The sequence below is a fragment of the Setaria viridis genome, chromosome 1, assembly GCF_005286985.2.
Source record: "Setaria viridis chromosome 1, Setaria_viridis_v4.0, whole genome shotgun sequence".
Taxonomy (NCBI): domain Eukaryota; kingdom Viridiplantae; phylum Streptophyta; class Magnoliopsida; order Poales; family Poaceae; genus Setaria; species Setaria viridis.
Window position 1 is genome coordinate 35,617,383 of NC_048263.2, and position 19,534 is coordinate 35,636,916.

The 19,534-nt window shown below is 45.4% G+C and overlaps 5 protein-coding genes across 10 annotated transcripts; 3 read left to right on the top strand and 2 right to left on the bottom strand.

The window, feature by feature from the left end:
• Positions 1 to 121: 121 nt before the first annotated feature.
• On the top strand, positions 122 to 6,260 carry LOC117835336 (heat shock 70 kDa protein 17). The gene is made up of 14 exons (XM_034714697.2): positions 122 to 1,027; positions 1,240 to 1,472; positions 2,213 to 2,372; positions 2,918 to 3,163; positions 3,271 to 3,407; positions 3,638 to 3,968; positions 4,040 to 4,201; positions 4,492 to 4,566; positions 4,656 to 4,756; positions 4,830 to 4,899; positions 5,320 to 5,376; positions 5,460 to 5,521; positions 5,596 to 5,668; positions 5,753 to 6,260. The coding sequence occupies exons 1-14, from the start codon at positions 263 to 265 to the stop codon at positions 5,951 to 5,953; spliced, it is 2,673 nt and encodes an 890-aa protein (XP_034570588.1). The 5' UTR covers positions 122 to 262; the 3' UTR covers positions 5,954 to 6,260.
• Positions 6,261 to 7,346: 1,086 nt separating this feature from the next.
• LOC117835352 (uncharacterized) lies at positions 7,347 to 10,986 on the bottom strand. 6 transcript variants are annotated; one of them, XM_034714723.2, is made up of 11 exons: positions 10,813 to 10,985; positions 10,619 to 10,676; positions 10,267 to 10,459; positions 9,820 to 10,109; positions 9,512 to 9,736; positions 9,298 to 9,426; positions 9,085 to 9,212; positions 8,891 to 8,988; positions 8,667 to 8,758; positions 8,107 to 8,243; positions 7,347 to 7,678 (listed from the first exon to the last, which is right to left on the bottom strand). In XM_034714723.2, the coding sequence occupies exons 3-11, from the start codon at positions 10,382 to 10,384 to the stop codon at positions 7,612 to 7,614; spliced, it is 1,284 nt and encodes a 427-aa protein (XP_034570614.1). In that variant the 5' UTR covers positions 10,385 to 10,459; positions 10,619 to 10,676; positions 10,813 to 10,985; the 3' UTR covers positions 7,347 to 7,611. The 6 variants fall into 6 exon arrangements, 3 of the variants coding, with proteins under 3 accessions (XP_034570614.1, XP_034570620.1, XP_034570608.1); XM_034714729.2 differs by having other exon boundaries at positions 8,900 to 8,988; positions 10,550 to 10,676; positions 10,813 to 10,984; XM_034714717.2 differs by having other exon boundaries at positions 10,550 to 10,676; positions 10,813 to 10,984.
• A 762-nt stretch (positions 10,987 to 11,748) lies between these two features.
• LOC117835345 (pentatricopeptide repeat-containing protein At5g15010, mitochondrial) lies at positions 11,749 to 13,633 on the bottom strand. Its single transcript, XM_034714708.2, has one exon. It carries the CDS (start codon positions 13,495 to 13,497, stop codon positions 12,025 to 12,027), a length of 1,473 nt encoding a protein of 490 aa, XP_034570599.1. The 5' UTR covers positions 13,498 to 13,633; the 3' UTR covers positions 11,749 to 12,024.
• Positions 13,554 to 16,455, top strand: LOC117835383 (ATPase GET3D, chloroplastic). The gene is made up of 7 exons (XM_034714745.2): positions 13,554 to 13,858; positions 14,138 to 14,281; positions 14,364 to 14,438; positions 14,509 to 14,696; positions 14,792 to 14,957; positions 15,038 to 15,436; positions 16,103 to 16,455. The coding sequence occupies exons 1-7, from the start codon at positions 13,682 to 13,684 to the stop codon at positions 16,232 to 16,234; spliced, it is 1,281 nt and encodes a 426-aa protein (XP_034570636.1). The 5' UTR covers positions 13,554 to 13,681; the 3' UTR covers positions 16,235 to 16,455.
• A 143-nt stretch (positions 16,456 to 16,598) lies between these two features.
• Positions 16,599 to 17,728, top strand: LOC117835391 (17.8 kDa heat shock protein). The gene has a single exon (XM_034714754.2). The coding sequence runs from the start codon at positions 17,017 to 17,019 to the stop codon at positions 17,500 to 17,502; it is 486 nt and encodes a 161-aa protein (XP_034570645.1). The 5' UTR covers positions 16,599 to 17,016; the 3' UTR covers positions 17,503 to 17,728.
• The last annotated feature ends 1,806 nt before the right edge of the window (positions 17,729 to 19,534 follow it).

A 19,534-nucleotide genomic window follows, 5' to 3' on the forward strand; every position in this document is an offset into this window, starting at 1 on the left:
TGCATAAATCTGAAAACATACAGCGACCCATAGACAAAAATCTCTGATTGCAAGAAAGAATAGAGAAAAAGAAAAATTTTGGAATCGGGAAAATATAACAAGCCCCTTCCACCTTCCCGTCCTCGAGATCGTTCTCCCCTCCTCCTCCGCTCCCCTGCCCCCCGCGTGCTCCTCCAGCCACTCCGCACTCCAGATCTCCGAACCCTAACCCCTCCCGCATGCCATTGCACTGAGCAGTAGCCGGTAGCGGTAGCCACACGCCATGGCGCAGCCGCGCACCTGGGGGATCCTCCTCGCCGTCCTCGTCGCCGCGGCCGTCGCCGTCCCGCCGGCGACCGCGGCGGTGGCGAGCATCGACCTGGGCTCCGAGTGGGTCAAGGTCGCGGCCGTGCACCTCGCCCCTGGCCGCGTGCCGATCGCCGTCGCCATCAACGAGATGTCCAAGCGCAAGTCCCCGGCCCTCGCCGCGCTCGCCGACGGCAACCGCCTCGCGGGCGAGGAGGCCGCCGGAATCACGGCTCGCCACCCGTCCAAGGTGTTCGCCCGCGCGCGGGACCTCCTCGCCAAGCCCTTCCCCTACGTGAAGACCTTCGCGGAGTCCCTCTTCCTCCCCTACGACCTCGTCCCCGACACGCGCGGCGCCGCCGCGGTCCGCGGCGACGACGGGCAGGTGTACTCCGTCGAGGAGATCGTCGCGATGGTGCTCCACTACGCCGCGGGGCTTGCCGATGCGCACGTCGGGGCGCCGGTGCGGGACGCGGTGGTCGCCGTGCCACCCTACTTCGGGCAGGCCGAGCGCCGGGCGCTGACACAGGCCGCACAGCTGGCTGGAATCAATGTGCTCGCTCTCATCAATGAGCACGCTGGGGCAGCGCTTCAGTACGGGATTGACAAGGACTTCTCCAACGCGTCGCGGCATGTCATCTTTTACGATATGGGCGCCGGTAGCACCTACGCCGCGCTGGTGTACTATTCGGCCTACAACGCCAAGGAGTACGGGAAGACGGTGTCCGTTAACCAGTTCCAGGTAAACTCCTCTCCTAGCATTTCTGGGAGCTGTTCAATTGCACTTCTCTTAGATGTCTGCTGGCAATTTCTTCGGCGACTATCTGGTACTTGTGATTTCTCATGGATAGAATGATACAGTAGATCTGAAGAAAATATGACCTTTTTAGCTGCGCCACTATCATGAGATGATGACTTCAAAATATTCCGCTGTCTGACACTAATTATCTGCAGGTTAAGGATGTTAGATGGAACTCCAAACTTGGAGGCGTTGAAATGGAAATGCGCCTGGTGAACTATTTTGCCGATCAATTCAATAAGCAGCTCGGTAACGGAGTTGATATCCGTCAGTCTCCCAAGGCAATGGCTAAGTTGAAGAAGCAAGTTAAGCGCACCAAAGAAATTCTTAGTGCAAACACTGCTGCTCCGATTTCAGTTGAATCTTTGTATGACGATGTCGATTTCAGGTTCTTTTCTACTCTCTTATATACTGTGGACGCATAACATTTGGTCAGGACATATGGATGTAAAACAGAAAAAAAACTTGACTGACCTAGGAGGAACTAGGTGCACTGTATATAAGAAGAAATACGAAGTAGGGACCTAAATTATAGTTGAAGAGGACTTGAATTTGGGTGGTGTAGCTGTGCACCAACACCTTCCATCAACTGAGCTAGGCTCGGTTCCTAATGTTGTCAGGTTATTATTATTATTATACTAAAAAAGTATGAAATCATGTTTTTTAAACTAAAACTTCTGCACAACGTGGCCCGGGACAAACCTGCTATGTTTGGATTAGCGTGAATTGCAGACCTCTTGTTTGTTAAGTGTCTTGACATGTGTCAGATTGAATTTGATTATTTTTCTTTCCTTTGGAAGCCAATTAGTACAATCTCATCAAATAAAAATTATTGGAGTTGCAAACAAAGGCTGTCTATCGGTTTGCATCACTTGGGGGTAGTTCCTACTTCACTAAAGTTCCATGTCCGCTGTTGAACTTTTTTTTTATAGGGAGACTAGATACTGTAGAACCCACTTTCTTCCTAATTGACCATTACCAATATTTGCAAGGGTAGTCTTTAGTTCCTACTGCTTATATTTTGTTCTACAATAGTTGAGATTTTTTCGCAGCTCATGCTTTCAGTTTTCCTCAGTTTAGCCCTTAGTGTATTGTGCTTGTGGCCTTATGCAAGACTTTTTGTTACAGGAGCACCATAACACGTGAGAAATTTGAAGAGCTTTGTGAAGATTTATGGGAGCAAGCTCTAACTCCAGTTAAAGAAGTGCTCGCACATTCTGACATGAAGATTGATGATATCTATGCTGTAGAACTCATAGGAGGTGCTACCCGGGTTCCGAAATTGCAGGTTGATAAATTTGGTTACCATTTTTAGACTTCTACTTGAGCTCTGTTCTGCATTGCGGTGGCTTTTAAAAAATTTAAAGCGCCTTTATGTTTGGATATTGAAGTTAGTTAGAAGCATATTCTTAGGGTCAGTAACAATGAAATGACCAAATCTTACTGAAAGTAATTATTCCCATAGCAAACTAGATTTTTGCAGCACAACAGTGCACCAACAAACTTTCCCTTAATGCAAGTGGTGTAATTGGATTCCGCATGCTCTTGAGCATTTCCCCAAACCTCCTCCCTAGAAATTAATCTAGTAACATGGCAGACACGCATCTTTGCCTTCAATTTTTACCTTCTTTTCAAATAAGATTTTCAGCACAAATTCAATATTGTACATCTATATGTTGTGACCTCAAAGGGGTTGTAAACCGTTGTTTTCACACATGCTGGACTTCATTCTGTTTCCATATAATTTTATTTTATGCAATAAATACATTTTCCATCATTCTGTATGACTTAACATTTTGTCTCAATAACAACAATATTACTCTCCATCTACAGGCTAAGCTGCAGGAGTTTCTAGGTCGGCGCGAACTGGATAAGCATCTTGATGCTGATGAAGCAATCGTTCTGGGCGCCTCACTGCATGCTGCTAACCTGAGTGACGGGATTAAGTTAAACCGTAAATTGGGGATGATTGACGGCTCTACATATGCTTTCATGCTTGAAATAGATGGCCCCGATTATGTCAAGGATGGAAGCATCGATCAAATTCTGGTGCCAAGGATGAAGAAAATGCCAATAAAGGTTAGTAAATTCGTCACTCTTTTCTTCAAAATTGTGGGCGAACTTTTCATCCTGTATCTGGAAAGATATATGTCTAAACTAGCTTGATATCCTTTTCTTATCTACAGATGTTTAGGTCCATCAGACATACCAAGGACTTTGATGTCTCTCTTAACTATGACAAAGCTTACGAACTGCCTCCAGGCATTCCATCACATAAGTTCGCGGAGTATTCAGTATCAGGCTTGACAGATGCCAGCGAAAAGTAAGCACTACTTAGTTTTTTTCAATGTCTTGTTCATAGACAACTAAACAACCTGAACGAAATTCATCCTTCTATGCGAACCATATGTGTTATTGCCATATTGATAAAATCATTCAAACTTATCACAAATTGATTGATATTTATTAAGCTAATGCCATTTCTATCATGTCATGTGTACCCACTATATGTAACTTCATTGCTAAACTTAATCAAGTTCTTTTTTCAATCAGGTATTCAAGCCGTAATTTATCGGCACCCATCAAAGCAAATATACATTTTTCTCTGAGTAGAAGCGGAATTGTTTCTCTTGATAGAGCAGAAGCAGTGATTGAGATAACTGAATGGGTGGAGGTTCCAAAGAAGATTGTGACACTAGAGAGTAACATCACAAATCAGAATTCATCTTCTGAAGCAGGGGCAGCTAATAGTACAACAGATAGTAAGGAGGATCTGAATTCTGATAGTGATACTAATTCCACTGCTCCCATTGATGAGAGTAATGCTAAAGAAGCTATTACAGAGAGGGTGCTCAAGAAAAGAACATTTAGGGTCCCACTGAAGGTAAGCTATGGTTGCTCCATAGTTTGATGCTAATGTTGTCACAACATTGTTTAATTTGTATGTCAATATAGGTTGTGGAAAAAACGACCGGTGCTGGAACAATTCTTTCGAAGGAGTTGTATTCTGAAGCAAAAAGTAGGTTGGAGGCACTTGATAAGAAGGATGCTGAGCGGAGGAAGACTGCTGAACTAAAAAATAACCTAGAGTCATACATATACTCTATGAAGGAAAAGGTACCTTTTCTTTTTATCATTTCTTTGTTTACACTTTACTGAAATTTCATAAAGAAGGTTCATTAACCTCATTCATTTTGGTAATCTTCCCCAGAGTTTGCTGATCCCTCTATTTGTCCGTATAATATGTATGTGAAATTTGTGAGGATGTGAATTTTTATATGAACCTCAAAGCTACCTTGATAATCTTGATTTAATCTACACAAATTAGGCAATTACAAAAAAGTTTGACGTGTCAAAATGACCACTCTTTGTTTCTGACTGCCTGTTTACCATTTGACATATGACAGCTGGAAGAAAGCACAGATATGTTGACTGTCTCAACTGAACAGGAGAGGGAATCCTTTACAGAGAAACTTAACGAGGTTAGCTTATTGTTATTATTAGTTTATGCTTTTAGTTTCAGTTTTCAAGTATAAGTCTTATGCTGAAGTTCTTTTATGACAAATTGCAGGTGCAGGATTGGTTATACATGGATGGTGAAGATGCTCAAGCAAATGAATTCAAAGAACGCCTTGATCAACTTAAGGCCATCGGTGACCCGATTCTTTTCAGGTAATTAGTTATTTATCCTCTTTAGTTCATATATGGGTGAATGACTGAGATTGTCCATTTCATTGTTCTCCAGATTGAGTGAATTGAAAGCCCGACCAGCAGCCTGCGAAAATGCCAGATTGTATCTTTCTGAGCTGCAAAAGGTATCGAAATAGAGAACTGGTAAAACAATTTTTTAACTACAACAGTTTATGTTCTTTAGGCTCATGAAGAGTCCCTTTTCAACAAGACAGTTCATTTTGTCCAGTATATAACTCTGTTGAGTTTGTACAGTTTGAACACAATTACTAATGTTTTTCGAAGATCATTGTTTAAAACGGAAACTTTGAGAAATGAAATAAATTTCCTTTCGAACATGGTGCAACAAACACTGCAGCAGAAGAAAGGCTAAAGTTTATTATACAATGGATTTCTCATTTTTCTAGTAAAGAATTAATCCTTTGTTTTACACCCGTTTTATATATGCTGTAGAACTGTTCAGTTTAACAATTTTAGACTGATCGAGTGCATGGTTGATGTGTTACTCTGTTCTCAATTCAGTGTACCTTTTGGTCTACTTGCAGATTGTCAAGAACTGGGAGACAAACAAACCATGGCTTCCAAAAAAAAGAGTAGATGAGGTAAACCTGTGAGCTTAATGAAGTTTTGATTGATTTTGTACAATGCTCGTTTTTTGGTTGTGTAAATGCTTATCTGTTTCTAGGTTGTAAGTGATGCGGAGAAAGTAAGAGATTGGTTGGAGGAGAAGGAAACCCTGCAGAAAAGGTATGCCTGTTCGTGCTCACTTCTTTCTCGAGTTCATAGTCTTTTAAGTGGCTAACTCCTGTTGAGCATTGCAGCACCCCTGCTCACAGTCCACCTGCTTTCACATCTGAAGAAGTTGTTGACAAAATTCTGGACCTACAAGATAAGGTTAGTGTTTTGTACAGCATCATATAACAATTTGCACACCTGTCGGAAGTAGTCAATATAACGGATAACCTTTTGGTTATTCAGGTTGCGAGTATTAATAGAATTCCGAAACCAAAACCCAAGATTGAAAAGAAACCTGCAAAAGAGGAAGAGCCTGCTAATAAGGAGAAAACTGCCAATGAGAATGAATCTACTGGAACATCTCAGGAATCTAAAGCGACGGAAGGTGAGCCAGCATCACCCGAGACTGGTTATTCGGAACCTGGATCTCACGACGAGTTGTGAGTACGTGAATCAACTATGGAGCGCCGTAGAACAGGTTGGAAATATGCATATACTCAAAGAAGGCAGTCTGAGTCTAAATTTTGGTTGCTCAAATTTTCTCAAGTTTTGTTCGGTGACCAAAAGACAAGGCTATGTAGGATTTTAATGAACACTAGATGTTGATCTATAGTTTCTGATCGCTGTATAGCAGCTCTCTGGTGATGTACGTTAGGCACCTCAAAGGTGCAGTTCAGGACCAAGAATTGCATTGCTGTACTGAACTCATTTGATTTTTTATATGAGGAATGCTACACAAATTTTACGTCAATCCTTTCTACGAACAAACATACATAATGCATGCTCGGTAGTCAGTACTCAGTAGTCCCTAAAGTCCCGCTGGAATAGACTGACAGCAGCAGCCGAGGCCTCCGTCGCAGCCCACGATGCACGCGGTCGTCGAGCTCGCACCGCCTCGTCGACCGCCCATGCCTTGTCTGTGGCAGATCGAATGAGAGGAACCCAGCAGGCAGCCTGAGAAGAAGAGAACAGGAATTGCGCGCGCAGGCGCCGTCTCAGCGAACTAGAGGTGCCATGGACCCTCACCGTCGATCTCCGACCTACAACCTGAGGATACGGAGTGCACCCTCGCGGCGAGGCTCGCTACGGAAGAAGCCGCCACGAGCCCACGGCCGGCCAACCGCCGGTGAAGTCAAGCGCAGTGCTGCTTGCTCGGCTCGGCGGCGATGATGATGAGTCGAGAGCGCCCCTCCCACAGAGTAATGGAGCGAATTGTTTTGGTTCCCTGGACTTGGGTCGGAGCTTCACGATTCTGACCGAGGCGGCGGTGGCGGGCAGACCGAAGCCGGAAGCGCCGATACAAACCAAAGCAGGGGCCCGTATGCAAATATTTGGATCGCGATCAATAATCGCGATCCAGTTAGGGGGGTATTTATAAACATAATGGGTCTATTTGAAAATATTAGGATCGCGACTAATAATCGCGATCCAAATAAGGGGGGTATATGTAAAACGCAGGGGCCAAATTGAAAATAACTGGATCACGAACCGGGGCTGCTTCTGCGAAACGATCTGGGGCGGCGGACATGGCATCCGGCGGCGCAGCGGTGCCGCTCGCCGGCCACCACCGACCTTATCCGCGCTCCTGCCCATCGGTCTCGTGCCACCACTACCTCCAGCCCGCCGTGCTTCCCTCACCCACAGGTGTGTCCTCCGCGGCAGCGCCGGCGCCGTCGATCGGGGAGGTGGCGCGGTGGCCAGAGATCGTCGGTGAGTTCGCTGAGACACAGACAATGTACGGAGTGGTGCTGCCGCAGCAGGTGAGGGGAGGGCGGGCGGGCGGATGCCCACGCTGACAGAGGGTCTGGGTTCATTAATCCATCAGCACTCAGCAGGATGAAGGAAAAACAGCCAAACAGGCTCTGTTATGAAAGCCACAGTGAGATCAACATCAGCACCTATGCTCCACACGCTCGTCAGGGATGAACGGCTCAACAATACAACAGCTTCGGATTGTAAACTGTACCGATTGTTCGAATCACCTAGTACATGAACAACATCTAAGGGTTCTAAGCAACCAGCAGGCAGCGTTTGATTGGCAACCACCATGACTTCAGACACGGTTAAGCTTGTCGGCTCGCAGTGCAGTAGAATCTCCACAATCATGCCCCATGATGCGAAAAGTAGGTGCAAAGGATCACGTCCTCCTCTTGTAATCTAATTTCCTTCCTGTCAAGGTAAAGCAAGTATTGTCAACTTCTCAAATCTGAACTTAATTGTTACTAGGGTTAAGGCCAGCAAAAAAAGAGGCAGATCATGGTGCAGCATGAACCAATCAACTTATTGACATGACAGACAAGTAAACGCAGTTCATGTTCAATGTTTTTCCCCCAAAGTTTTGCATTCCTAAATGACTGACTTTAGGTAGTCTTACTGCCTAGGGCATGATATTTTCTTCAAACGTATTTGTAAGGAACCATTGGTGAGTCTGTTACACCTCAACTTTTAGTACTCTATAAAATCATTTAGCACCATTTTCACCCTTGCCATGTTTTGTTTCGTCAGAAAAGGAACTTAATGCTGCTCATAAAAAATACAATCTAGCATTAGCCACAGCGAGCAGACAAAGAGAATAAATAAATGAATTAGAAGCATACCATGGTGGGAAGATGCGAATTATGTTTCCTACCAGAAGATCCACATTGTCACATATCTTTGGACTAAATATAATGGTCCCCATAGTTCTGCTTTCACACATAGCATGGTCTGTTGAGGCTTCACGTGTAATGGTAGACTGCATGAAACACAAGTGCCATGAAAGCATCAATGTCGCAAATTCTGGGAAAACTTCATTCATGTTCAAACTAGAACTTTGTGTAAAACAAACGATACTTTTTGGCTTGATGATGGAGAAAAGAAAAAGGAAATAATCTAGATGCAACACAATGTTTTTCAGCTTTAATTCGGTAGCAGTAGCACCTCATTGCATTGGCCAATTCAGAAAGAATGGTTTATCACCATAAGGAAAGTCATCCAACATTCATGTTTTTTGCATAAAGCATATGCTCCCAATAAGCAACTGTTACAGAATCATCTGGAAAATGTTACTTCATCTTGGCAGCATGAGAATCAAAATACTACTAATTTAAAAGCACTCCTGCGATGAGACCAAATAAAATAGAGAAGATAAAGAGTTTTCGAGAGATGGAGGACAGACATTATTCTTTTCCTGGAACAAGCAGTGGCAGACTGTTAGCTTTCCTTCCAACGACCTTGACATAATCTGAACAGTAATTCCCTTTGAATCACCTGCAAGTATGAACTGTCAGTACTTCTGAAATACATGTGTACAAACAGATGAAGCCTATGGAGCATAGAAGTGGTACCAACTGCTACTACTAGTAAAACCATAGACATTCATAACAGCTAATTCAGCACCACCTAAATAACCTTTCTCTATATTAAACTGTCTCAAGAACTCTGCATGCCTATCTTTTTCCATCTGCATAATCTGTTGCATCCTTCCATGATAACCAGCCCTGCCACAGAGCAAAATAAATAAATAAGCAGAATTCCATAGACACTTAGATGGCCATTTAACAAAGAATTGGCAGCAACTCAGATTGTAACTATACCCAGTGGATCTCATTGGAAGCATGGCAACCTCCAGGTTTGATGGATCGAAAACTTCTTGGAATAGGTCAGCCATAGTTTGGTGCTTCACATCTTTGTTCACCAAAGCCAAGTGGTTTTCAGTAACATCCTATTCCATGATAAACAGAAAATATGTTGAATAGTCCAACAGAGCAATAACTAATAGTAACTGGTTGTGTTAACTGTTAACATACTTCCTCCTCACTAGATGTTCCATCAGTTATATGCTCCAAGGGATCCTCACTGTCAATACTCTCTCCCAGAATAGCTAGAGTTTTCTTCTCGGAAGCGGTCCAATCTTTAGCTCCCGTGTGTCGGCGCAACTGCATTAAAATTAAAAATATTTAGAGGAACGTCAATTGCTATCCAGGAACCTCAAATCATGAAACAACACCATAAGAAACACACCGATGCTGCCCCGACAGGAGAGCTACTTCTACCCTGTAGATCTTCTAGAAGTTCAGCAACCGAAAGATTTGCTTTCTTCATTGGATGAGCAAATTCTGATGGCAGATCTTCAGTTTCTTCCTTGCTATTTCCAAAACGTTCAGCCATCAAAGCTTGTGAAGCTTTAGCTGGTGGCACTCTGGATGAAACTTCTTGCTCTCTAATATTCAGCGTGTGCTGTTGCAACTGCATTGGAATATTCAGAAGCTAGGAAATTGTAGCACTCCAAACGATGAAATAACAACACAACAACAATAGAAGATACACACCATATATGGTTTCCTCACAGAGGAACCACTTCTACCCTGTAAATCTTCCAGAAGCTCTGAAACTGAAGTATTTGCTTTCTTGGTATGAAGGGGGAGCTCCGGGGTCAAATCTTCAGATTCTTCCTCGATATTTTCCAACCGTTCAGCCACCATAGTTTGTGAAAGTTTAGTTGATGGCACTCCATATGTACCTTCATGGCCCCTGATATGCAAGATTTCTGTCTTTACATCATATGGAACAAAATCATGTCCTCGTATTGAGAATCTGGGTTTCTTTTCACTTTTGTTCCCTGCAACAGTGGAGAATAGAGGAGGACCCATATAAGAATATTCACCAGGGACAGTTTAACATAACAAAGTCCGCCTTTGCTCAAAGAAATACCAGAGCCTGCATTATCTGTATAATAGGAGGTGCAGTAAATTTTAGCCAGAAAAGAGAGAACATACTTCTGCTTATTCCAGAAGCAAGGAAAGAGGTGCTAACAGGATATTTTTGCACACACGCCAACTCATCAGCTTCTTCCAAATCCTCATCCCAGCCGTCTGATTTATCCTTATCCTCCATGCTGCTAGCCTGCTGACCTTGTTTTGAAGCTGGGCATGCTAATCAGCCTCAGGTTCTTGCTGGTGCAAGAACATCCTGTTGACGTGAAATAAGAGAAGAAAGCACAATATCAGTAAGAATATGTATAAATGAATAAATCTACAGGAGGCATAGTTGTCAATATACCTTGCTCGGACGCTAACTCGGGAGAAGTTACAACCTCACAAAAAAATTGAGAATAAACTGCATCCGCACCTAAATTAGGTACCAACAAGCGATGGATCGATCCAGTGCGCTGAAGACAGAAAATAACCTGATGGAATGATGAACGGATGGGGTTAATTATTCGCAGTGCCCAACGCAGCGTGCAAATCCCGAACTGAGAGGCACGGAGGCTTGGATTTGATTGAAATCAAAGGAACCCATCCAAGCTAGCTAGGATTACTTACCAGCAGTGGAAGAGATCGGGCCGAGGTAGGAGCGGCGCTGCTGCTGAGGCCGTGAGGCGGTGGCGGCGGCCCGAGAAGCAGTTTGGCGCCGAGCACGGCCGCGCTTTCGCTGGAGCCTGGAGGGACAGGGACGGAGGGAGGCTGGGTGCGCGAGTGGCTTTGGGCCCGGCTGTCAGTGAGTGAAAGCGCGGCTGTGTAACCGTTCCTCGTGCCAAATATGAATATTTTTCTTCCCCGACAATATTTCCACTGTTTGTCTACAAAGTACTCCATTTCACATATCAAAATGCAGTTTTGTGCCTTTTTCAAGAGAAAAATACATCTCAGTTGAACGGGCATGCTGACAGCCGAAGTAGCGCGGGGTCCTACTAGAGAACTGCAAAATCATTTGATTCCACAGAATGTTTCACACTCTGAAATACGCAAGCTGAAGAAACAAAACGCATTGTCAAGGCTGCTGTACTGACATATTAAACATCACTTCAGCATCATCTCCTTATTGCTAAAATGCACCAGCAATGTAGCCAGTATTCCCTGGCATGTGCATTGTCAATTTCATGTTACATGCGTTCCAGAAATAAAAAACATAAAAAAACATGTTTCCTGACCCAATACTGACTTGCTGGCGCGCTATATAATCATCCCTGTTCGATGTTCATCGTCACCAGTGGAAACTGGGAACCAAGCAACAACGTAGCAGCACATGAGAATTCATTTATGCAGATTCCGGCGCACTTCTTTTGGAGCTCAATGCCGTTCCCGGATGAACCTTAACAATGACATCGAAGTTTTCAAACAAGTCTACTGTCAAATCTAACTGGATTTAGCTTCTTGCTCACCGATGACTCATTCTAGTCACCAAGATATCATTTTTACTCGAGACACAAAAACGTCATATCAATTATCAATTTATCATGCCATATCAAAAGGGCAAGAGAAAGCTCAAAATAAAGATCAAACTAAAAGCACCGAGGAAGAATCTCATGGACCAAAACAGAAGACATGTTAGGAGCTTCAAGTCTAAGATACTAAAACCATCCTCTACTGATATGTTACATCGTACACAGTTCACCTAAATTTTTTGGAGACTGCACAGAAACTAAATTTCCAAGCAACAAAAGCCAATAAATCTGTCCGCTAAAGAGTGAAGAAACGATCTCACGTGTCTTTAATCATGCTAACCCACTAACTGGCATAAGAGACCTCAACAAGCTAGCGTGCCTTCCATTTTTTAAGTAGGTGATCATGGATCTCTCCTTTCCTAATCTTCTGCAGGCACTGCTTCAGCTTTGACAGAGTCGATGAGCTCAACTTGATACCTCGGTCAATCATGTCTTCAGCATACTTGCATGCCTCGGGCAGCCTGTCATCCCTCAGCTTTGATACCAGCATGTTCCCACTCTCTTCCAATGGTGGCAGGCCATTCTCCACCATGCAGTTCCAGACCTTGATCCCCATCTCCCAATCACGTGTATCCAAGAACATGCAAAGTGCAAATGAGCAATTCTCCTCATTTGGCCAAAGCTCATTCTTGACCATCTCGCTAAAGATCGCTGCTGCCTCCCGGAGCTTCCTCCCCTTGAGCAAAAACTGGAGGACCAAATTATATGTGCCAGCGTCAGGGAACACTCCGTTGAAGGCCATGTCGTCGAGATACTCCACTGTCACCTCAGCATGCCCAAGACTGCCCTGCAGCATGATCATTGTGTTGTACATCTCCAAATCCGGGACGAGCCCCCGATGTCCAACAAAGTCATCCCAAAGCGCCATTGCATCACGCAATTTGCGTGCCTCAAGGTGTGCAACAAGAGCGGCATGGAAGAACTTCTCTCCTGGCGAGCACCCGCGCCGGCTCAAGACTGCCAGATAATCCATCGCTTCCGGTAGCGCCGTGGAGGAGTCACTTGAAACAAGTGTAGTAAGGAAGGAATCATAGGCAGGCACGTTGTTAGGATCAAAGCCGACGTCACGCACCATTTCGTCGAACACCTCGCGCGCAACCCGCGGATCAGCGGCTGCCTCGCAGCCCTCGAGAAGGATGGCGTAGGAGTCGGCGTCCGGGCGCGTGCCGGCCTCGGCGCGAGCCACGGGAATCGCGGCGCGGGCGTCGTCGAGGCGGTTGGCGCGGCAAAGCGCGGAGAGGAGAGAGTTGAGCGCCGTCGTGTCGCGGGCCATGCCGTAGCGTGGCATGTCCACGAACGCCTTGAGCGGGTTGCCACCGGGGCTGGCCGCCAAGGAGGAGAACACGGAGGCGAAGGTGGCCAGCGAGAGAAGGCGCTGGGAGTGCATGGACCTGACGGTTTCCCACATGGGCTCGAAGATTCGGTTCTTGCCGAGGATGTCGACGACAAGGTTCCACGAGTAAGGGGAGTGCTCGTGGCCGAGGTGCTGGTGGCCCGCCCAGCTGAAGAAGGCGGCGGCGGCGCGCGGGTGCGCGTAGGAGAAGCGGAGCACCTGCTCGACGTCGTCGGTGGTGACGCCGATATTGGCCTTGGTGAGCTTATCGTCCACGTCGGCGGCGGAGGAGGCGGAGGCCAGTATCTCGCCGAGGATTTGGATCTTCAAGTTCGGGGCCTCCTTGTACGTGGGGAACGCCGGTGCGGACGGGTCGCGGGCGCGCTTCGCCGCTGGCGATGCCGCCGCGGCCGCGGCTTCCGACGGCCGCTTGCCCCGGTGGTCGGCCATCTCGGCGGGGACTCGGTGGTGGGTGGGATCGGGGAGAAGGCGGCAGAGGTGGGGTTTCTTTATCTGTGGTTATGTCCTAAGCCCTATCCTATAACCTTATAACAGCTGCAGCGAAAGAGGTCAAGGCCAAGGTGGAACCTCCGAAATCCCAACCAGACCGCTGAGGCGAGCCGCGGAGACGGCGATGGCGCCGTCCTTGGTCTTCTCGGCGAGGCATACCCACGCCGTGACCCACCGGAGAATCCGCAGGCGGCGTTTGGTCGTCGCCATTTCCGCCGGCGCCGGTCCGCCACCGAAGCTGGTGACCTTCCTCGGCAAGGGAGGCTCCGGCAAGACTACCGCTGCCGCGGTCGCTGCTCAGGTGACAAATTGCTCTCTCCCGTGATCGTCTTCGTCATTGTATCTGTGGCAAATTGTAGTTTGGGCGTGAGCTTGCTGCTGCCTCGATGGATGCTAAAAATTGAGTTGCAAATCTGCAATGTTGCTGTGGATAACAGTGTTGAGCTTAATATACTGTAAATTACAAGTCAGGGTCATACATTAGAGTTTTTTTCGATTGTGTTGTATGAATCATCTCACCAATATATCGGTCATGACTCATGAACAAATTGCCTCTGTTATTTTCTTCCCCATGTTGCAGTATTATGCAAGCGAGGGCTTCAAGACATGCTTGGTTACACAGTCCCAGGATCCTACCGCAGAGCAATTGATGGGCTGTAAGATTGGGAACTCTCTGACTGAGTGCAGGGCCAATCTCTCAACCATAAAGCTAGAGACTAGTAAGGTAAAATACTTTGTTGAAAGAATTCTCCTCTTGTATGCTGGAATGCCTTGAAGTTGAAGAATGTTTTCTTGTTAAATAATAGATGTTGCTTGAACCCCTAAACCGATTGAAGAAGGTAGATGCTCAGGTCAATTTTACTCAAGGAGTCCTTGAAGGGGTAGGTGAATAACAACATCTCTAGTGAGGATAAAACATTCATTTTTGGTTGCTGATTTTCCCTGGGATAGATTGTAGGAGAGGAGCTTGGAGTTTTACCTGGAATGGATTCGATCTGTTCAGTCTTAGCTCTTCAGAAGCTCCTTAACTTATTTTCAGCTGGAAGGAGTAGCTCACAACCAGAATTCGATGTGGTAGTATATGATTGCAACAATACGGATGAAATTCTACGGCTAATAGGTGCTACTGACAGGGCAAGGTACTTGTTCTACTTCATTCATGATTCTGAATTTGCTTAAGAAAAGTCAAGTTTCTAAACTTTCTAAACTTATTTTTTGCACTACACAAAGATAGGTCTTACTTGAGGTATGTGAGGGACCTAGCTGAGAAGACTGACATGGGAAGACTGGCTTCTCCTTCATTACTAAAACTAATATATGATGCTGCAAAGCCAAATGGTAAAACTAGTGAGGGGAGACTGAGTACAGAGATATGGAATGAAATCGAACAGCTTCTTGAGGTAATTTTCCAAAGTTGAATTTAGTTAAAACCGAGTGCATACATTTTATGATATTATCTAAAAGTTGCTAAATCATGTAGAGAGTCTTGGTTTGGTTTGCCGATCCTTCAAACCTTGCTTGCTTCCTTATCATGGATCCTAGGAGATCAATATCTGTATCCTCTGCATTAAGATACTGGGGTTGTACCACTCAAGCTGGCGGCCAAATATGTGGGGCATTTGGTTATACTGAAGACCCTTCTGAAATGCACCAAGAAGTTGCTCGAAAGTTCTTGCCATTGTCTTTCTCGTTTCTGCCATTTTTCTCAAATGATTCTTCTGCAGATTGGAGCAGAGCACTAAGCTCATTGAGCCAAAACACAAAGGAACAGTTGATGAATACATCCACAGTGTATCCTTCAGTTAGTTTTGATGCTGTTCAGAAATCAGTAACCCTTTTCATGCCAGGCTTTGATAAGTCTGAAATCAAGCTATATCAAGTAAGACAATTTATCTATCTCTCTATTGCATCTGTTGTGTTTACTGTGCCAAAAATTGGTTAGGTTATATTGTCTGCCAATAAAATCACTAGTAGTCTTAACTATCCCGAGATCATGCCGCTTTAACTATATAAGCAATAACAGAAAAGAAGACTTGAGATCTAACCTTCCTGATAATGTTTAGATGAAGCCACATTTTTATTGGTAAAGTGTGCCTCGTTTGTGTAGAAGTTAGCCTACATTTGCTACATTCACGCTGTCTTCATGTGGCTTCATTTGCAATGTTGTTAATCTTTCTATCAACAAGCATTTTAGTGAGTGCTATTCATTAGAAGTGGCATAATAAATTTACTGTTAATGCTGCGATCTGGCTATCTGCCAGTCTTTACAAACCTCTAGAAAGATTCAATTTCAAATGGAATGGGCAAGCAGATATACCCCTTTGCATGCGCAGCATGTTCTTGAACAGATTTTTTATGTGGTTACCCTGATGCATCCTATCTGCATTTTAGGACATACATTCATAGTCATCTGGCAATCTTTGGTGATAGATATGTCCTGCAGAAACTCTGTTAAACAAGACAAATAATCACTGAATTTAATTGGTTATAATTATTCATGCTGACGCTGAGTTATTGATCTGCTGTTTTTGACTGAAAAATGCAGTATAGAGGCGGATCAGAACTGTTGATCGAAGCCGGAGACCAGAGGCGGGTCATAAAATTACCACCGGCGATGCAGGGTAAGGTCGGAGGCGCCAAGTTCGTGGACAGGAACCTCATCGTCAGCATCCGGTAGCAGACTCACCAGAACCGGCTGGGATTTGTGCCCCCCACTTCAGATCGGCAGTTGCCGCCGATCATGAGAAGTAGATCGGATTTGCTTGTTGGTTCTAGTCTGCATTTTGTGGTGTTCGTTCGTTCTAAGCAGAGTGAAACCGCACAGTTCTACTCTTTCTGAAGAAGAGTGCTGGATCTGAATCTGAAGCTCTGGCTAGCAGCAGTACTCCATTGTTCTTAGTTCTCCCTCCCTCCATTGGTTATGTCTGAGCATGATACCTATCTCCGTGATTGTTCTCGGATTTTATTGCCCGAGTTTTGATGGAGAAACGAAGGGCGTGCGTTGAGGGGGTGGACGGTATCCACCCCGGAGCCCAATGAAGGTTGACCATTCAACGCCCAGCACGGGCCCTTCTTCCACGCGGAGCCCTCTCCCTCCCTGGCCTTCGGGGCCCAGCGGCATAGGGTTCGAACGGCATCGCAGTCAGCACCCCTCGGCGCCAGGTCATCTGAGGATCAGAGGATGAGATGGTTCGAGAAGAAACTGGTACTCGCGCGCTGTGCCCTGCGGCGACTTTCCCCTTTGCGGCCATCTAGAGAGAACCAGACGAAGCAAAGCCGGAGCATGGAGAAGCCGGGGCGCGTTCTCGATGTTTCTCCGGCCACCGCGCCGGCGCCTATTAAACGAGCACTCTCGGCAAATTCTGCGAGGCACATTTACGCAACTTGTTAATCCAGCTTGACGCTTCTTGTCAGTCAAAGTAGCACAACTGTCCAGCAAGAAGGCGAGGACCAGCAAGCATGTCGTTGGCGCTGTCCCGAATGCTGATCGACAGGTTCTTCCCCGACACCGGCGCCGTCGGCGACGCGCGGCCACCGATGGACTGGAAGGAGACGCGGGACGCGCACGTGTTCAGGATGGACGTCCCGGGCCTGGCCAAGGACCAGGTGGCCGTCGAGCTGGTGGACGGCCGCATCCTGCGCGTCCGCGGCGGCAAGTGGGACGACGTCGCCGCCGCCGCCGCCGACAAGGACGGCGCGGTGCCGGGCCACGGGGAAGGGAAGGAGGAGGGCGGCGACGGCGCCGTGAGGTGGCACTGCAGGGAGAGGCCCGGCGCGCGAGCGTTCGAGACGCAGTTCCGGCTGCCGGACGACGCGGCGGCGGACGAGGTGCGCGCGGCCATGGTGGACGGGGTGCTCACGGTGACCGTGCCCAAGCGGAAGGGCGGCGGCAAGAAGCGGCACCACGGCGCCAACAAGCCCGTGTGCTGCAGGTTCTGGCCCTGAGCCCTGACGTGACCGCGACGAGGCCGATCGCCAGAAGCGTGCGTTCGCGTCAATGTTACAGTAGGAGGACATGGATTCGTGTGCTTGCTTGGGTGCTTGTACAGTAGTTCGCGTGTTTGTACAATAGCCTTGGACTGAATTTCTTCGTTGGATTTGTGACCGTGGTGACCTGTAAATTCTAATGCTTCCTTTTGTAACAAGATTCGGATTGTGGTTTGATGTTCCAGCTGAACGCGGTGTCCGCTGCAGATCAGACGTTGCATGCTTCGGTGAGTGCATTAGCATCAATGTAGATAGGTGGATTGTGCGGAGAAGTCAAAATGATCAGGGTGCTGTGACCATGAGGTGGCAGCGCGGAGTCTGAATCCACATGGGACTTCAAGGTATAGCAGCACTCCATTAAAAAAACTATCATAATAAAAGACAAAAACAAAACTTGGAAATTTTTTAAAGCTCAAGTGATTAACTTAAAATATCAACGGTACAAGACATTTCAACAAGAAAACTGTGTAAAAAATACAAATATTGAGAAATCCAAAAAGATCAATCTAGAATTTTCACATATTAATAGCTCACATCCATCCGTGATATCATATATGAGTAGATAAATACAACCTCATATAGCCCTCATGGAAAAAGTAATATACATGGCGAAAGGGTTCTAACCCAGTGATTAGAGCACCTCAGTAGTACCAGCAAGCTCGGTTCGACGAGCGAATTTCTAGAATAAAAAATTATAAAAAAATAGGTAGAAACTTCCCCGTTGACTACGGTAAAAAAAATAATATACATGCACAATCAATGATAAATTTAAGTTGCGGAGTAAGACTGAACCCATTGCACAATCAGTGACAAAAAGTACTAATTGAAAAAAATAGTAATTCAATCAGTGACAAAAAGTACTAATTGAAAAAAATAGTATTTCGACGTCTTAACCCTCGCATAACATTACATGTCAAAATTTGTATCTCGTTGGTTTCCAATTCAGCACCAACAATAAGATTGAAGTGTTTTCGCCAATTCTTGTTGACTAACCAACAAAAGTTGCGTATACCCAATGAGCTTGTTTGATAAGATAACATATTAGGTTAGATAGCATTCCTCGATTGCAAAAGGGGTCATAAAATTGATTTCCCACAGCTTCATATGAGTTAGTAGAGATAGAAACAAACCTCTAATTGTCAAAATCGGCCAAATTAATTATATAAACATCTCCAACGACCAAAATTTAAAGTTAGCTCCTTTTTTGCCTTATGCTCAATGCTTGGATGTGCATTCTCACCATGCGAGTTTCAACACCGGTAAAAGACCTCACACACTGAACAGTCTGCTGCATTGCCCAACTCGTACAGGCTTCCTATGGCATTGCAATTCCAGAGTCGTGGAGCACAACAACAACATGCGTTTTCTATCCTTTAGATTCCGGTGCATAATATATATCTTCTTCATCAAAATAGTCAAATAATATTCCAGTTGGAATAACAACTAACAATGGAATACCTTATCGAAACCTAAGAAAATATAAAATAATAACAATAAACAATTGAGAAACTAACAACCACCCCCAACTCACCAACCGACTGTATAAAAAAATAAGACTTACCAGCTTCTCACATTTAATGTCCATTGTGGGACACGAATACAAGGCTGATCACATGACTGCAAATCATATTGCATGTTGCCAATATAAGAAACACCATAGTAACACGCAGCTATAAGTATAGTTTCAATGGTTGGATGATGATGTGGTTTGACCATATCACGAACAATCTGAGATATTTTTCCAACTCGACAATGAGCGACTTTTTCATAATTCCAGTTCATTCCATTTGCATCAAAATTGGTTGCTTCATCATAACCAAATCTTGTCCCTCTAACTCTTCTCATCATGTCACAAAGGGCAAGAAATGAAAGAAGAAGACACTGGTCTGAAAATGAAAACATGAAATGTAAAAGAAAGTGTCGCAATGAGATTGAACTAACGTTGTTTACGAATTAAACTTTCATGATAGTTTATAGATCAAAATAGAGT

What these genes read in the sequence shown, in the direction of transcription:
- LOC117835391 (XM_034714754.2), top strand. Translation starts at nt 17,017, where the DNA reads ATGTCGTTGGCGCTGTCCCGAATGCTGATCGACAGGTTCTTCCCCGAC.
- LOC117835336 (XM_034714697.2), top strand. Translation starts at nt 263, where the DNA reads ATGGCGCAGCCGCGCACCTGGGGGATCCTCCTCGCCGTCCTCGTCGCC. An exon ending in ATCTTTCTGAGCTGCAAAAG is followed by an intron (nt 4,900 to 5,319) that starts GTATCGAAATAG and finishes GTCTACTTGCAG; the next exon opens with ATTGTCAAGAACTGGGAGAC. An exon ending in AAGGAAACCCTGCAGAAAAG is followed by an intron (nt 5,522 to 5,595) that starts GTATGCCTGTTC and finishes TGAGCATTGCAG; the next exon opens with CACCCCTGCTCACAGTCCAC.
- LOC117835383 (XM_034714745.2), top strand. Translation starts at nt 13,682, where the DNA reads ATGGCGCCGTCCTTGGTCTTCTCGGCGAGGCATACCCACGCCGTGACC. An exon ending in CTGCCGCGGTCGCTGCTCAG is followed by an intron (nt 13,859 to 14,137) that starts GTGACAAATTGC and finishes CCCATGTTGCAG; the next exon opens with TATTATGCAAGCGAGGGCTT. An exon ending in AAATCGAACAGCTTCTTGAG is followed by an intron (nt 14,958 to 15,037) that starts GTAATTTTCCAA and finishes TAAATCATGTAG; the next exon opens with AGAGTCTTGGTTTGGTTTGC.
- LOC117835345 (XM_034714708.2), bottom strand. Translation starts at nt 13,497, where the DNA reads ATGGCCGACCACCGGGGCAAGCGGCCGTCGGAAGCCGCGGCCGCGGCG.
- LOC117835352 (XM_034714723.2), bottom strand. Translation starts at nt 10,384, where the DNA reads ATGGAGGATAAGGATAAATCAGACGGCTGGGATGAGGATTTGGAAGAA. An exon ending in TGCTTCTGGAATAAGCAGAA is followed by an intron (nt 10,110 to 10,266) that starts GTATGTTCTCTC and finishes CCACTGTTGCAG; the next exon opens with GGAACAAAAGTGAAAAGAAA. An exon ending in TGTTCCAGGAAAAGAATAAT is followed by an intron (nt 8,244 to 8,666) that starts GTCTGTCCTCCA and finishes TGTTTCATGCAG; the next exon opens with TCTACCATTACACGTGAAGC.